Here is an 18143-nt window from a genome sequence, read left to right on the forward strand (position 1 = left end):
AGAGAGCCTGCTTCCCCCTCTCTCTCTGCCTGCGTCTCTGTCAACTTGTGACTGCTTTCTCTCTCTGTCAAATAAGTAAATAAAATCTTTTAAAAAAAAAGTAGAATATGGGAGTGCATGTGTGGCTCAGTTGGTTGGGCATCTGACTTTGGCACAGGTCATGATACCAGGAGTCTGGGATCAAGCCAGGTTCACTTCCAGCTCCCTGCTCTGCGGGAAGCCTGCTTCTCCCTCTCCCTTTGCCATTCCCCCTCTTGTGCTCTCTGGCTCTCTCTGTCAAGTTAAATAAATAAATAAATAGAACAGAATATGTCCTTTTGTAAAAAATCTAGAATAACTGCTTTATGTTCCTTTAAGGAATTGTCAGCAAGATGCAGCCATGAGAAGGTGACACAGGAGAGGTGCAGGAAAAAAGTTTTTTATACTCACAGGTCCTGAGACACAGAGTCACTGCTTGCTGAGAGGATGCTGCTCAGAAGAGAGTACCAAGGATCAGTCTCAACTAGTGAAATGAGGTGAGAGCAAGGATCCTTGAGTAAATGCCCTTATTGTGGGTCAGAGAGTACCTCCTATTGGAAGTGCCCTATTGGAGAAGTACACAAGAAAAGACTGGAGGGTATTTCAGTGGTGTGTTTGAATGGCACTAGGTCACACAGAAGGGTAGGAAGAGGAACTTGTGCAGGGGTGAACATTATTACAGGGATACACTTGGTTGCCTAATGTACCTCGGTCTGTTTGTGGGGATGATGAGGCAGTGGGAAAATACGAAGTTTTAAAAATTTATAACACAATAGTCACAAACGATTAGAATGAGATAGTTTATCAGTTTTGCTTGGCATAGTATCAATATACAAATCAGCTGTATTTCTATATACCACCAACAGAGAGGTCAGCAATAAAATTGTAAAATATCTTTACAAGAGCATTAAAAATTTCAGATATCATGAAATGACTCTAATAAAAACGTATAAGACTACTGTAAGAAACATTTTTCAGAACTTTATTGAGACATTAAAGATTTAACTAAGTGGAGTGATACACAGTGTTCATGGATTTTAAGGTTTATTATTGTAGAGATGTCACTTAAAGGATTTACAGATTCAATGCAGTACCAGTACAAATCCCGATCACTTTTTTTGGGCGTTGGGGGGTGGAAGCTGACAAAGTGAATTAAACATTTTGAGAATATAAAGGGCCTAAAGAACAAAGAGACCTGTAGAAAAAGAATACGGCAGGAGGCCTTTATCAGACTGTAAGACTCAGAAAACTCCCCTAGCTAAAACAGTAGTGCAGGGACAAACACGAGAACAATGGAACAGAACTTCCGAAAACCCAGCCATGCAGATGGAGACATTTGCCTTAGGATAGAGATGATTCGACCTAGCAGTGGGGAAATCGCCTAGACAATGCAACTGGGATCATTATCTACACAGTATTCACAGAAACAAACGACCGGGCGGGCTGTGACTAAGGAGGATATGCAGGATCGTTCTTTAATGTACTCGGTTTGTCTTGGGACACGAGATACAAGGTGTACTCTTTTGGCGTGGGTCGCAGTTGGACCACAACCGTTTCCGGTCACGAAGCACACATCCTAATGTCGCCTCTACTCGTCAGATCCACTTCTAGTCTCCTAATCCCCGTTTTCTCAAGTGTGCCGCCAGCATGCTAGCAGCCCCCAGTTCCCGGCCCCAAAGTCCGCTCTTCTCTGTACGGATCCAGACCTTCCCAATATGACTGCGCCCTACGAGCGGCTTCCAAAGGGCGAAGAGACAGAGCGGACGCAAGCATTTCCGGCTCAGCACTGGGCTGTGATTGGCTTAGCGCTCCGCTCAAGGTCAAAGACCAGGCGAGAGCGATTAAGTCCTACGAGGCATGCGCGACGGCTCTGACAGCCGCTGCCTAGGTGGAAACGGTAAGTCTTGAAAGAAGAGAAAGGATGGGCTGGATTTGCACCTCTCTGGTCTGGCCGGCCAGCTCCGGTCGCCTAGGGTGGCATTCTCGCTCTCCGTACGGCGCACGACCCAAGATGGCGGCGCACGGTGCATAATGGCCGCTACCACCGCAACGCGGCGAAATCGGAGCGGCGACGTTGCCCGGCGATAAAATTCTAACCAGGGCCAGAACGAGGGCCTGTGCATTGATGGTTCGCTCCAAAGTGCCACTGATTCCGAGACTCCGGTCCGCAAACTTGATGAGAGGAAGCGGAAGGGGCGAACGGAAGCTTGGGTTCTCACGGCATGAGGTCACAGATTGGCGGTCGAGGGTCGGTTTCTCCAAGAAGCTGTCAGAGTCCCGCGCTGTGGGACTTCCGCGACTTGAGATGCGGGTCGTGGGGGTACTCGTGGGGGATGGCAGTTTCCGGTGGCTACGGGGTTGTTGGCGGAAGCTTGGGCTGGCATTAAGTGTTGAGGACGAAAGACAGTTCCTACTGAGAACGACAGGTGGGTTCCGGGTCGCGCTCCAGGCGGTAGACAGAGGCGTTGGGAGAACCACTGACCGAGGGGCCCATCGGGGTCTGTTCGGTGAGGAAAGGATTGGGGGTCATCTGAGGTCCCTATGGTCCGAGTGTGAGCATCCGAGGGATCCGTGATCCCTCTGAAAATAGGTGTCTGGGGGGCTGTGAATGGGTGCGAGAGCGAAGCGCAGGGTGTTCGTGGGAGAGGTGGGTGGGATTGGAACGCGAGGAGTCGCAGGGAGACATTTGTGTGCATATCGGGGTGTCCTATTTCCCAGCTTTTTATGCTGAATTTAAACGTACAGAAAGTCAAAAGAATAGCAAAACGGTTCACCCGCCGTGAATAGATCCACGAGTTGTTAAAACCGTGCCATAAACACTTAGAAAGTCTCAGCCAGTGCACACGTGCGTTTGCACGCGCATGAAATCAGGATAGTCCTAGCTTTTTCAGTTAGCAGTAATCGCTCCTCAGATAAACCTCGTTGGCTACGATGCTGCCACTGGGCAAAGCTAGTCCTAACTTTCTATGTCCTTTCTGCTACATGTTTGTGTGATTTGTCGTAAGGTGCTAAGTTCTTTAATTCTCAGTTTTTCCACTCAAACACATTATTTAACTCACAGGAACTTCTGAGGGCCCTAACTTCATGACCTCATTTAAACCTAATTACCTCCCAAAGACCTTATTCCCAAATCACATGAGTTTGGGGGCTTCAATTTTTTTTTTTTTTTTAAGTAGGTTCCATGCCGGAGGTGGGGCTTGAACTAACAACTCTGAGATCAGGAGTCACATCCTCTACAGACTGAACAAGCTAGGCACCGCTGGAGGACATAAATATTAATTCCATAACAGGTAGGTACCTGACAAAAGGTAGCTATTATTATTTAAACGTATACTTCCTTAATGGGAGTTTTTAATGTTTCAAACAATTTTGTTAATTTTTAAAATTACATATATATATAATACACATATATATGAACATATACATACATATATATTTCTTAACTATGTGTATTTATGTTTCATATTAAATGTTCTTGTCATTTTTTATTATAGTATCATTATATACTTATCATCAATAAAAGCAGATAATCATCTTAAACTGTCTGTAATGTTTTAAAATGTATTTTTTAAGTGAATTATATTTAATGGATATTTTTCCTTTTTTAATGAGTAAGAGTAGGCTGGATTAAATGTGCATTTCAGAGGCCTGTGGTTTAATTTTACCACATTCCCCAATAATGTTCCATTATCTAATGTATCCACACACTGTGCCAGGTTTTTCGACATCTTTAGCAACAGTGGGTTAATCATCCTTTCATTCTTTTCTAATACGATAGCCCGATTTAGAAAAAAGGGACTAGCCTCACCTTTTCTTTATAGTTTTGTTTAATCAAGATCATATTTGATTATTTGAAAATGGAAAAGTCTCCATCCTTGTTCCATCTTCCTGGTCTCTCCTTCTAACCCACCCAAACCTTGGAACTACTATGTATAGATTAGAATGTATTATTCCCTGGACTTGTATAATTTTATCACATGTGTAGTAAGAATACACATTTTAGTTTTTGGAGTTTGTAAGTTTTATAATGAGGATGTTATATTATAATGTGGTATTCTGAGGCCTGGCTTTCTTGATTCAGTACCAGTCTGTGATTCATCTGTCTTGCATGTAGGCTTGGTGCATTAATATGAATTTCATTGCGTAAATACAGTGTAGTTCATGCATCCATTCTCCTGCTGTTGGACATTTGTATTTTTTCTGGGTTTTGGCTGTTAAAAGTAGGGAAGTTCTGAAAAACCTTGTATGTCTCTTAGTTGTTATGAGAATTTGTCTAGTCTAGGCTATATACTTAGAAGTATAATTTCTGGCACAAAGTAGACGAATTTTTATCTAGAAGGAAAAACCAAATTGCTTTTGTAACACCGTACAGAATTCTATCATCAGCAGTGTATAAAAGTGCCTGTTGGTGCATAAGCTTTCCAACTTAGTATTTTCATTATTGCTTTTTGACCATTTTGGTGGTATAAACATCATCTCGTTGTGGTCTCCATAAGCACTGTTCTCATTACTAACAGGGTTGATCATCTTTTTATATGTTCATTGGCCAATTTTCTTCCTTTATTTATTTTAATTTAGTATAGTTGATATACAATGTTCCATTAATTTCAGGTGTACAACATAGTGATTGACCATCTTTATATATTAGATGGGCCAACTTTAAATAAAACTGAAAAGTTTGTCTTTACCTGACATATTTGGAATACGTATCTTTTGCTAGTTATTTTGTAATAAACAGTCTGGCTGGTCTCTGTCCCCCACTTCTAGGAAGTGGCCTCTAAATTGTTGGAATGTCCTGAGTGACAGGAGTCTTTGTTATTCATGGTGGGTCTGTAGATAGTTAGGACAGTGAGGTGACTCAGAATGGGGCTGTTTTATGTCATATGCCAGAAAGATCAGGGGGTTGGGGCTTTGAGCCTGGTGATACTAGCCCAACCTCTGAGATGGTAAGGGTGCTGGAGGTTGAGTCACATGGCCAGTGATTAGGTCAGTCATGCTTACTTAATAAAAACTATAGACACTGACTATCAGGTGAACTTCTGTGTTGGCAGTACCTTACATATTGTCACTTAAAGATATGTTAAATGAGTAATGTGTCCTGGGGCACCGGAGTGGCTCAATGGGTTGGGGCCTCTGCCTTCGGCTCAAGTCATGGTCCCAGGTTCCTGGTATCGAGCCCTGCACTGGGCTTTCTGCTCAGCAGGGAGCCTGCTTCCCTTCCTGTCTCTCTGCCTGCCTCTCTGCCTATGTGTGATCTCTGTCTTTCAAATAAATAAAATCTTAAAAATCAAAAGAGTAATGTGTCGTGACTCTAAAAGGATAGGATGATGGAAGCTTCTGGTTTGGGAGGATCCCAAACCTCACACTGTTGTCTCTCTCCATTTGACTGGTTATGACTGGATTGGCTGGATATTGTTTTGCTATAATAATATGTTTTTTAAATTATTTATTTAAAAAATTTTTATTTATTCACTTGAGCACACGTCAGAGCAGATGACTTGGGGGGAAGGCAGAGGGAGAAGGAGAGGAAGAAGCAGACTCACCTCTGATCACAGAACCTTACTAGGGTTCCTATCTCATGACCCTGAGAGCATGAATAGAGCCGAAATCAAGAGTCGGGCACTTAACCCACTGAGCAACCCTGGTGCTCCTCTTTTTGCTATAATAAGACTTCTATCTTGCAGTTTCTCCCAGGTACCTTGTAAATACTGGCTTTTCTCCCCTTTTAAATCTTGTTTTTTTGAATATGAAATTGGAATTAATGTTTATATTGAATTAAAGCAGTTGCATAATGACAATTTTGTTTTTCTTTTAATTTATTTTTCCCATTTATTGCTCAGGTTTTTATCTGGTACATTTTTTACTTCAGAGAGAGATTATTCCTATCCCTAAGTTGAAAGAAATGCCATGGATTATTTTTAGATACTCTTCCTTGTGTATTTTTAGTTTAGTAATATATATTTTTTTAAATTGTCAGTGGTGGGGCACCTGGGTGGCTCAGTCATTTGAGCTGTATACTTTTGATTTTGGTTCAGGTCATGATCTCGGGATACTGGGATTGAGCCCCATATTTGGCTCTGCATTTAGCAGGAATTCTGTTCAAGGACTTTCCTCCTCTTCCTCTACCTGTCCCCCACCTCTCAAATAAATAAATCTTTGAATTGTTGGTGGCCATGGCTTTTTCTCACATGTTTTTTCATTATCTTCTGAGCTAATGAAATAGTTCTTACTAAACTATCCTTGCATCTTTGGAATAAAGTCAACTGTGCAGAGTAGGATTCTTCCTATATTTGGCTTTCTTAGTATTCTCCTTATATATCCCTGCATATGGTTTCTCAGTATTTTTTTTAGGCTTTTTATCGCGGGAGTCCCATTCCCTGGCCTCAGTTCTTGACTTCCACCAAGAAAGAATTCAGAGCCAAACTCTTAAGCAAGCAAAGGTTTCATAGCAGTTTAAACAAAAGTACATTCTTGAGATGGGAGAGTGAGCAGGCCCAGAGGTAGCAGCTGCACCCTGGGTCGGGGTTGTTTTTTCTTTTTGTGTTTGGATAGGTTATGGGTCATAGGTAGGGCAATCTGACTGTGGGTGCAGCCAGTTGTCTAAGGGACTCCACCTACTGGGAGATTTTGGCCTTACATGGTCCTTGTCAGAACTGTCATGGCAGCCGTTCTCTGGGGAGGGGGTTAAAACCACAATGTAAATGTATTATAGTAAGGCTCCAAGTTACTCTAGGGCAGTCATGGGGAAGAGCGCAGGCATATCCTCTGGGATCTTCCCCCAGGGTTTGGAGATTGGCTTCTGCCCTTTTACAGTCGGAAATCACTTGTTCCCTGCTCATACCCAGCTAGCTGCCTACTCTGTCAGTCACTGGTGTTTGGTTTCTTTCACTTAGAATAATGCTTTTCATCTTCATCCATGATTTTCCATTTATCATAAGTTTATTCAAAGATTTTATTTATTTATTTATTTGACAGAAGGAGACACAAGGAGAGAGGGAACACAAGCAGGGGAAATGGGAGAGGGAGAAGCAGGCTATCTGCCGAGCAGAGAGCCCTGATGTGGGGCTCCATCCCAGGACCCTGGGATCATGACCTAAACCGAAGGCAGTCACTTAACGACTGAATCACCCAGGTGCCCTGGTTTTGAATATCCTGAATAAAGCTGCAGTATGCATTCATGTACAAGTCAAAGTGGCTGTACCATATTGTATTTTTACCAGCAGGGGAGGGGAATTCTTTTTCTTCACATTCTAGTCAGTACTTAGTTTCAGTCTTTTAAATTATAGCCATTCTGGAGCACATGGCTGGCTCAGTTGGTAGAGCACATGACTCCTGATCTCAGGGTTGTGAGTTCGAGTCCCAAATTGGGCCTAGAGCTGATTGATAGGTAGATAGATAAATAAATAAAATTATCGCCATTGTAACAGGTCTGTAGGAATATTTTATTTAGGTTTTAATTTGCTTTTATTTAGGTTTTAATTTGCAGACTTTTGTGTGTTCATTAGCCATCTCTCTACTTTCTTGGGGGGAAAGTACCTGTTTAAATATTTTGTTTCTTTTTTACTGAATTGTCTCTTTTGTGAAGTTGTAAAAGTTCTTTGTATTTTTTAGATAGAAGTCTTTTAGTCAGGTATGCATTTTGTAATATTTTACTCTAGCCTCTAGCTTGATCCTTCTTTTTTTTTTAAGATTTTATTTATTTATTTGACAGAGATCACAAGTAGGCGGAGAGGCAGGCAGAGAGAGAGAGGAAGCAGGCTCCCCACTGAGCAGAGAGCCCGATGTGGGGCTCAATCCCAGGACTCTGAGATCATGACCTGAACCGAAGGCAGAGGCTTTAACCCACTGAGCTACCCAGGCACCCCTTGATCCATTTTACAAATGTCTTTTGAATATCAAAATTTTTGGTCCTGAGATGTCTATCATTTTTTTTTCTTCTACTGTACGTTTTGTGCCCTGTTCAAGAAATCTTTGCCTAATCCAAGGTCACTTAAAGTTTTTCTGTGCTTTCTTCTAGAAGTTTCACTGTTTCTTTTTTTAAGTGATCTCTGCACCCAACATGGGGCTTGAACTCACAACACCAAAATCAACAATCATGTTCTCTACTGACTGAGCCCACCAGGCATCCCAACAGATTCACTTCTTAAATCTTTACTGGTTAATTTTGGCATGGGGTAAACACGAATATCCTATTGTTTCAGTAGCATTTGTTAAACATTTTATTATTTTTTTCATGCTCATTCTTGCTTCTAATTTGTTGAATATATGAAGTATATATAATAGCATTTTTGGTGTACTGGTCCACCAAGTCTCTCCCTTTGGCCATTTTTGTCTGTTTCTCTAACTTGATTTTTTTTCCCCAGCTATGGGTCATATTTCCTTGGTTCTCTGTTTGTCTGGTAATTTTTGATTGGATGTCAGATATTGTCAGTTTCCTGGCTGCCTGCGGGATTTCCTTTTATTCCTTTAACTACTTTTGAGGTTGGTTCTGGGATGTAACCACGTTACTTTGAAACAGTTTGATTCTTCGGAGGCTTTCTTTTAAGTTACATTAGGTGGTGCCAAAAGAGTCTTTTGTCTAGGATTGTTTTGTCCCCATTTCTGAGGTGATAACTCTCCTGAGACCTCTGCATAGTGTAAGATCAGGCATATCGGAAGGTCTTTCCACCCAGGCTAGTAGGAATGCCAGCTATTCCTGATCTTGTGTGAGCACCAGGAATTGTTTCACCTGCTTCTTGCCAGTGGCCTTGGTAGTTCCCTCACAGTTCATTAGTGCTGAGCCGGAGACTCAAAGGAACCCTCATCCTCTGTAGAGTGAGTTTTCCCTCTCTTCACTGGTATACTGCCTGGCAAGTGTTAGTCATCTATGCTTCCTCAGATTTTGAATTCTGTATCATTAACTCAGCAACGCTGCTAGACTCTTAAGGTTCCTTCTCCCTGTGCTGTGGCCTAGAAAGTCTCCAGGTAGTGAGCTGTGGTGCCCAAAGGTCTCTAGCCTTGTTTCCCTTCTTCTCTGACTTCTGAGTGAGAAAACAGTTGTTTTAGGCACGTTTCCCATTTTTTTTTTAATTGGTTAAGATGAAAGGATAATTCATAATTTGGTAATTTTCCTTGGAATCAGAGGTTCTATCAGTTCTGAGGGTTTGTGTTTTAATCCTTGGTTCAAGAGTTACTGTGTGGCTTTTAGCTAGGTGCTTGACCTATCCTTTCTTGCTTTTCTCTAAAATAGAATAATTATAGTCTACCGCCTAGGATTGTGAGGCTCAAGTGAGAAAAAAAGATGCCTAAAGCAGTTCTTTGCATGTATAGGAACCTGCTTTTATTATAATTTCCACACCAAACAAATCTTTCCTTGAATCCATAGATGCCGGCTTCCTAGAATGATGCACTTCCTATAAAGGAAGAAAAGTAGATCTCAAGTCTAGAAACTCATTCTTGCCGAGGATACCTTTGATGAGACACCTGAATACTGAAAATGACCAAGTCCCAGGTTAGCTGTTTATTTCCCAGATTTCTAGAAGTTTGTAAAAATGTGTACAATCTGATGGTTGCCAGAGTTGGTAAAGTGGAATGGAGAGGGATAGGCAAAATGGGTGAAGGGGAGGGCAGATACAGGCTTCCAATTATGGAATAAATAATTCATGGGAATAAAAAATACAGCATAGGAAGTATAATCAATGATATCGTAATAGTGTCTCTGTGACAGATGATAGTTACACTTGTGGTAAGCATAGCATAACCATAGACATGTTGAATCACTATTTTGTACTCCTGAAACTAATATAACATCTTGTGACAACTACAGTTAACAATTTTAAAAATGTATACAATCAAAGGGAATGATACATATAGATCTCTTGCAGCTGGCAGAGATGTGCTTAGACTGGGAGATAGAATAATGACCTGGAGTAGCCAATCAGGGAGGGAGTTCTATCTTATCTGTATGTCACCTTTTGCAAGGTGTGAACAATTGTAACATTGCCACAGAAGTGGCAGGATCCAGAGCTGAGTTGCAGACATTTTTGTGGTAATACTGGAAACCACAGAAGAATAAAAACATATTTAAGATTACTTTGTATATAAGCAGGAAGCACATGAACTTTCTGAGTAAATATTTCCCAGAGATTAAAGATGAAGAAGAGTCTTTGATGGGTCTTCCTCTTCAGTTTTTCTCCAGACTGTGGACCCAGTAAATGGTCATCTTCCCAAGGAAATGTGGGAGATACAAAAGGCACAGCTAGAAAACTTTACAAATCTCTTCTTATCTACAAAGAGAAGATAAGATTAATTTTTACCCTAGGGTCATGGTGTACATCATTGCGTGAACATATGTAACATGTTCATAACATATTTATAACAATATACAGCACACAGTAAGAGTTCTGGTTTTGCTTTTGTGAGTACCATGATTTAATACATAGCAAAGTTAACTTCTAAAAGGCAGTTCTGAGCATAACATACTTTTGTATATGAAAAACACTGCAGGGGCACCTGGGGGGCTCAGTGGGTTAAGCCTCTGCCTTCGGCTTAGGTCATGATCTCAGGGTCCTGGGATGGAGCCCTGAATTGGGCTGTCTGCTCAGCAGGGAGCCTGCTTCCCTCCTCCCCCGCCCCCTGCCTACCTGTGATCTCTGTCAAATAAATAAATAAAATTTTTAAAAAAAAGAAAGAAAGAAAGAAAGGAAAAGAAAACCACTGCAGTGTCTACCAAGTGTGTGCAGGAAATGTGTACGCTTGCTCCAGTCTGTTGCTGCTTGTACCCTGGGCATCGGTTCTCTTTGGTTTCTTCTGTCTCATTGAACTTTTTGCAGTTCCTGGAACCCAGCATGGTATTTAACACTTTTAACACATGCTTCATCTGGAAGAGCCACATCTCCCGTGTCTTCCCAGTCTTACCATGGAGCACACCAGTAACCATGCACCTCTTCCAGCTTGACCTCTTCCTCAGAACTATTCGTTCTTCACCTACTTGTGCCCATATTTTAACTCGAGTGTACTTCCGTTGTAAGCCTTGTTAAACCAGACTGTCTTGCCACTCTGTAAAGGAGTGTACTTGCCACTCTGCAAGTGTCAGGATTGTGCTTTATTTCCTTTTTTACTGCAGCGTATAGTGGGTAACATTAAATGCTCCAGGGGCACCTGGGTGGCTCAACTGGTTAAGCAGCTGACTTCGACTCGGGTCACGATCTTGGGGTCCTGGGATCGAGACCCAAGTCGGGCCTCCCTGCTCAGCTAGGAGTCTGCTTTTCCCTCTACCCCTCCCATAGCTCATGCTCTCTCTCTCAACTATATAAATAAAATCTTAAAAAAAACAAAAAACAAAAATAACATTAAATGCTCCTAAGGTGGGTTGTAGATGCTTTTTAGGTAAACTTTTAACAACATTTTACATTGGGTGAATGAATGAGTGAAGAAGTGAATGAAGAATTCAGAAAGGAAGGGCACCTGCGTGGCTCAGTCAGTTAAGCATCCAACTCTTGATTTCAGCTCAGGTCGTGATCCCAGGGTTGCGAGATCAAGCCTTTTGGACTCTGCACTAAGTAGAGAGTCTGCTTGAGATCCTCTCTCTCCCTTTGCCCCTGCCCCTGTTCTCTCTCTCAAATAAATAGATAACTCTTTTTTAAAAAAATTCAGAAAGGATTATTTCAGTGGATTTATTAGCACACTAAGTGTAAATCAAAACTAGATATATACTTGTTTATAAATTTTTTTTTAATTTTTATTTATTTATTTGACAGAGATCACAAGTAGGCAGAGAGAGAGGAAGGGAAGCAGGCTCCCCACTGAGCAGAGAGCCCAACGCGGGGCTTGATCCCAGGACCCCAAGATCACGACCCGAGCCGAAGGCAGAGGCTTTAACCCACTGAGCCAACCAGGCGCCCCTATAAATTTCTTTTTTTAAAAAAAGTTTTTATTTATCCATCTGAGAGAGAGAGAGTGAGAGGGATCCTGAGAGGGGAGAAGGTCGGAGGGAGAAAGAGACTCCCCGCGGAGCTGGGAGTCCAATGTGGGACCCGACCCTGGGACTCTGGGATCATGACCTGAGCCGAAGGCAGTTGCCCAACCAACTGAGCCACCCAGGCACCCCTGTTTAAATTTCTATAGTAAAAATAATCAGAATAATATCCTGTATATCTTCTATAATTTATTCTATTATATTAACTCCAGATTAAAGAGGATTATGTTATTACAGGGCTTGTTGTCATTCAGTGATGTGGCTGTGGATTTCACCTGGGAAGAATGGCAGCTGCTAGATACTGTTCAGAGGAACCTCTACCGGGATGTGATGTTGGAAAATTATAGCAACCTAATGTCATTGGGTAAAGACAACTTTCCTAAAGACAACTTTCTCACCATGAGTCCATTAATTGCCTGTTTTTTTTCCCCCATTGATAACAATTTTTTTCCATAAATTGACACAATTTATGGGTACTTTGCTATCCTTATTGATTTTGGAGTTACATAGGTAATGGAACTTATTTTCTTTATGTCCAGTGATGGTACTTACATTCATTTTCTGAATGAAAGCTTCTGTTTTGCTGAGATTTACTCTCTATTCCCTGAAACAGAATTTTTCATCCTAGACCCTAATACTGCTCAGTTCTCTGGGATTACTTCTCGACAGGTTATCAAGTTACTAGACCAGAAGCAATGATCCACTTGGAGAAAGAACAAGGAGTGCTGGAGAGAGAATTCCCAAGTCCGTCTAGCCCCGGTGAGTACATCATTGCAGTGGGAATTAGTGGGAGCCAAGTGACAGTTGATCATTGGTGTGTTGGGACCCTTGTTATTTTAACATTTTTGCTCATAGTCTCTGAATCTTAAGAGTTGACTTAGAGCAAGTGAAAAGAGGTCATCAGTGTGAATGGTGTTCCCTTCTCTCACCATATATGACTCCTTGGCTAGCCACCTTGCAGAAGATGTACCTCCTTTTACTACTCTGGGTCAGATCTTGGCCTGTTTCATTTGGTCTTTCCCTTTTGGCTTAGTTGTTCTTTTGCAGCTCGTTAGACACAACATGCCTTTCCCACATCTTATCCATATTTGCATAGCTCTTCTATTATGCTTTCAGATATTCATAGATTGCCTCCAGAGTTTGAGGACATCACGTCTTCAGTTCATTACTTATTATCTATTTCTTTTATTGAATACCTTTGACTTATATTGTGCACCTGCTGTATCACTTTCTCCCTTCTCTTTGGATATTGACTTGAGATTCCATTCCCTTCCATTTCATAATGGTAGGATTCACTGATTTTTTTTTTCCCCCTAGAAGTAATGTGGCAAGTTTAGGGTTGGTATCAGGAAATTATTGAGAAAGATGAATCTGTGAAGGGAAATAATGAAAATAATGCATGGGGAGAAATATTTTCTCTGAGCAAAAATTTTGTTCCTTTTGTAGAAAGACCACGTCAGTGTTTCTCAAGAGGAATACATCTGGAACAAAAGTCAGATTCGAAATTTCAGAGCAAAAACTATGCAGAAATGAATTGTGATGAATTAAACAGCCATGGGAAACCATTTTTCCATACTCTGCATGAAACCTGCCATACTCAGGCCCAGTACAGCGAACATAATTTCTTTGTGAAGATGTTCAGCATGGCAAAAAGTCTTAAAAGACATCACAGAATTCACGTAGAACGGAAACCTTATGAATGTAGTGAGTGTCCAAAATCCTTCAGGTATAAGTCAAAGCTCATAATACACCAGAGAACTCATACAGGAGAGAAGCCGTACAGATGCCCTGAATGTCAGAAAGCTTTCAGTACAAAATGTCATCTCACTCTACACCAGAGAACTCATACAGGAGAGAAACCATACGGCTGCACTGAGTGTCCGAAATCTTTCAGAACAAAGTATCATCTTATTCTCCACCACAGGACTCATACAGGAGAGAAACCCTATGAGTGCAAAGAGTGTGGAAAAGCTTACAGGGAGAAGACAAAGCTCAGATTGCATTATAGAACGCATACAGGAGAGAAACCTTTTGAGTGTACTGATTGTGGGAAAGGTTTTATGCAGAAGTCAAACCTCATTATCCACCAAAGAACTCATACAGGAGATAGACCCTACGGGTGTAGAGAATGTGAGAAGACCTTCTGTAGCAAGTCTCAGCTTGCTGTTCACCAGCGATCTCATACAGGAGAAAAATTGTACGAATGCAAGGAATGTGGGAAAGCCTTCAATAAAAACTCGCATCTCCTGACACATCAGAGAATTCATAGAGGAGAGAAACCTTATGAATGCAGTGAGTGTGGAAAAGCTTTTGTACACACATCACAGCTTATTGCACATCAGAGAAATCATACAGGAAGAAAACCTTACGAATGCAAGGAATGTGGGAAAGCCTTCAATAAAAAGTCACACTTCATAACACATCAGCGAATCCATACGGGAGAGAAGCCTTATGAATGCAGCGAGTGTGGAAAAGCTTTTATAGACAATTCACAGCTTATTGTTCATCGAAGAACTCACACAGGAGAGAAGCCTTACGAATGCAAGGAATGTGGGAAGGCCTTTAATAAAAAGTCATCCCTCATAACACATCAGAGAATTCATACAGGAGAGAAGCCTTACAAATGCAGTGAATGTGGAAAAGCTTTTATAGACAAGTCACATCTCATTGTCCATCAGCGAACTCATACAGGAGAGAAACCCTATGAATGCAGTGAATGTGGAAAAGCTTTCATACGAAAAGCAATGCTCATTGTCCATCAGAGAACACACACAGGAGAGAAACCTTTTGTGTGTTCCGAATGCCAAAAAGCCTTTAGCAGTATGGCCATGCTTAGTCGACATCAGTTGATTCATACAGGAGAGAAACCCCATGGATGCAAGGAATGTGGAAAAGCTTTCCGCCAAAAAAGCCATCTTATTATCCATCAGCGGTGCCATACTGGAGAGAAACCCTATGGATGTGTTCCATGTGGTCAGATCTTCAACCAGAAGTCCCAGCTCATTAGGCATCAGAGACGCCACACAGGAGAGAAACCGTATCAGTGCACTCAGTGTGGAAAAGCCTTTTTTGAGAAATCATATCTCAGTGTCCATCAGAGAAGTCACACAGGAAAGAAACCTTATCAGTGTAATGAGTGTGGGAAAACATTCTCTGTCAAGTTCTTTCTCACTTCACATGAGGAAATTCATACCGGAAAGAAATCTCAGGAACACGGTGACCACTGGAAAGACTTTAGTGAGATGTCAGATCTCACTGAAGGCAAGAGAAATCACTCAAGACACACCCTATGAATGAAAGTTAGGATACATTTGGTTAGTGTCAGTTTAAGAGAACTTACTCAGGAGAGAGATCTTTAAATGCAGTGAATATAAGAAAATTACCTACCACCAATGTAGCCCCATTTCATCGAGGAAAGGCATATGAATGAGGTGAAAAGTCAAAATCTTTTCTTGACAGGTTCCCACCTGTCCTCCCACTCTACATAACACAAATGAAACCTGAGTGCAACAAATGTTTTTGATGGGTCATCCTCTGATAGGGAAAAAGAAAGACCTCACAGATGTTGCAAATCCTGGAATACTTTGCAAACAAATGAGCTTTCATACCAAAGAAAATAGACACTGAAGACTTGTGATGGGGAATGCCTCTGGCATGAAGTCTAAACTTAATGTGCATCAAATTACACTTACTAAGAAGAATTAGTGTGTTGTAATGGTGCTAGGGAAGGTTGCTTACATATAACCTTTAGAACAAAAATTTCATTCCTGTCACATTGCCATTTATTTATAGAAAATACATGAAGTAGTCAGGAAAAGCAAATAACTTTGGTATGCCAAAGGACACTTTGCCTCATGTTTGAATATATTGGGTAGTCAAAGCACTAAATTAAGAATATCCAAGATGAATGTATTAGCTTTGCCTTGCATCTGTATTAGCTTTGCCTTGCGTCTGTTTTTGTAGTACATGTATGTAGTAATTTCACGTTTAGTAAGATCATGAAAGGAAGTTGTATACCACAAAATTCTTGTTTGTTTGTAATGTGTAGTATCCATCACGAAATGCCAACATTGTAAATTCTTTTGTATTATATAAATTGCAAGGGAAGTAATTAGACCTAAGATTAAGACTTTAAAAAAAAAAAAAAAACTCTTTACTGGTGTATGTAAGTGGATCTGGTAATAGTTTCAGCCTTTGGAATAATAAATTTTTTTAAACAAATTACCTTCCGGTTGTCACTCAGAAAAAAATAAATCCATTAAAAATAGTGAGATTTGGGGTGCCTGGCTGGCTCAGTCAGTGGAATATGTGACTTTTTTTTTTTTTAAGATTTTATTTATTTATTGACAGATCACAAGTAGTCAGAGAGGGGGAAGCAGGCTCCCTGCTGAGCAGAGAGCCCCAAGAGGGGCTCAATCCCAGGACCCTGAGATCATGACCTACGCCAAAGGCAGAGGCTTCACCCACTGAGCCACCCAGGCACCCCTGGAATATGTGACTTTTAAAAAAGATTTTATTTATTTGAGAGAGCATGAGCAGGGGGGAGCAGCAGAGAGAGAGGAGAAGCAGACTCCCCACTAAGCAGAGAGCCCAATATGGGGGTCAATTCCAGGACTCTTAAATCATGACCTGAGCTGAAGGCAGATGCTTAACCAATTGAGGCACCCAGGCGCTGTGGGCATGTGACTCTTGGTCTTGGGGTTGTGAGTGTGAGTCCCACACTGGGTATAGAGCTTACTTAAAAATCTCTAAAACATACTGAGATTTAAGAGTAATGAGTAATCTCAAGTCTTCTGTCCCTGAGTTCTGAGAAACTGGAAGCAGCTGCTATTTTCAAAGAATTGAAAACCTTTGGTGGTGGTATTGCTCAAATGGGTAATGTGGCTTAGACCTATGGTCAGATTTGCTACCCACTGCTTTCTCTCATGTGGCCTAGTTTATCAGCTTCTGGCCGCTGCCATAACAAACTAGTATAAACTGAGTGGCTCAATACAACAGAAATTTATTGTCTCTCATCTGGAGGCTAGTCTAAAATCAAGGTGTCATCAGGGCCATAATCCCTCTAAAACCTTTTGGGGAGGGGTTTTGGGCTGGCTCAGTCGTTAAGCGTCTGCCTTTGGCTCAGGTCATGATCCCAGGGTTCTGGGATGGAGCCCTGTGTCGGGCTCCCTGCTCAGTGGGAAGCCTCCTCCCTCTCCTGCTCTCCCTGCTTGTGTTCCCTCTCTCACTGTGTCTCTGTCAAATAAATAAATAAAATCTTAAAAAAACAAAACAACAAAAAACCAACCAACCAACCTGTTGGGGAATCCCTCCCTGTCTCTTTCTAGCTTCTAGTGATTTGCTGGCAATTTCTGTCATTCCTTAGCTTGCAGCTGCATGCCTTCAGTCTCCGTGACAATGACTTTTCCCCCACGTGCCTGTGTCTTCACATGCCCCCTTTCTGAGTACACCACTCACTGGAGTACAGGCACACTCTACACCTGTAGGACTTCATCTTAAACTAACTCCATCTGCAAACACTGTTTCCAAATATAGCCATATTCTGAGGTACTGGAGGTTAGGTCAATATATACTTTGGAGGGAGGGAGAGGGAAAATTCTTAACACCTAGTAATTTGGATGTAAACCTATAGAGATAATCCCAGTTTCAGGTCCAATACACTTATTCAGGCAGGTGTTCACACTCATCCAGACTCCACAGTGGAGACCGAGGAGGAACAGTCAGTATTTACGCCTCTCTGAGACACACCCCGCATCCTGTACCAATGGCACTTGCCACTGTGACAGCAGATACATGAAGGAGTATCTTGTACCCCCAAAACAAGCTAACCCAAACAGGAAAATGAAGCAAGCACATCTATGTTTATGAGGGACCTTAATCTGAAATTGCCAGAGTTTTTTTGTTGTTGTTTCTTAAAAGATTTTACCTATTTACTTGGGAGAGAGAGAGCATGAGAGGGGAGAAGGTCAGAGGGGGAAGCAGACTCCCCGCAGAGCTGGGAGCTCGATCCCAGGACTCCAGGATCATGATCTGAGCCGAAGGCTGTGGCTTAACCCACTGAGCCACCCAGGCATCCCGCCAGAGGAGTTTCAACTGAGTTTTTGGTTTTTTTTTTTAAGATTTTATTTATTTGACAGGCAGAGATCACAAGTAGGCACAGAGGCAGGCA

At 41.6% G+C, this 18143-nt stretch overlaps 1 protein-coding gene across 1 annotated transcript; it reads left to right on the forward strand.

The window, feature by feature from the left end:
* Positions 1-1950: 1950 nt before the first annotated feature.
* Positions 1951-16173, forward strand: LOC122911705 (zinc finger protein 268-like). Its single transcript, XM_044256676.1, has 6 exons — positions 1951-2444; positions 3195-3308; positions 9383-9508; positions 12212-12338; positions 12644-12733; positions 13421-16173. Exons 3-6 carry the CDS (start codon positions 9494-9496, stop codon positions 15265-15267), a joined length of 2079 nt encoding a protein of 692 aa, XP_044112611.1. The 5' UTR covers positions 1951-2444; positions 3195-3308; positions 9383-9493; the 3' UTR covers positions 15268-16173.
* Positions 16174-18143: the final 1970 nt, after the last annotated feature.

The sequence above is a fragment of the Neovison vison genome, chromosome 7, assembly GCF_020171115.1.
Source record: "Neovison vison isolate M4711 chromosome 7, ASM_NN_V1, whole genome shotgun sequence".
Classification (NCBI taxonomy): domain Eukaryota; kingdom Metazoa; phylum Chordata; class Mammalia; order Carnivora; family Mustelidae; genus Neogale; species Neogale vison.

Bases quoted from the DNA above. Each gene is read 5' to 3' on its own strand.
- LOC122911705 (XM_044256676.1), top strand. The intron at 12,339-12,643 runs GTAAAGACAACT...ACTTCTCGACAG, and splicing joins TAGCAACCTAATGTCATTGG to GTTATCAAGTTACTAGACCA. The intron at 12,734-13,420 runs GTGAGTACATCA...TTCCTTTTGTAG, and splicing joins CCCAAGTCCGTCTAGCCCCG to AAAGACCACGTCAGTGTTTC.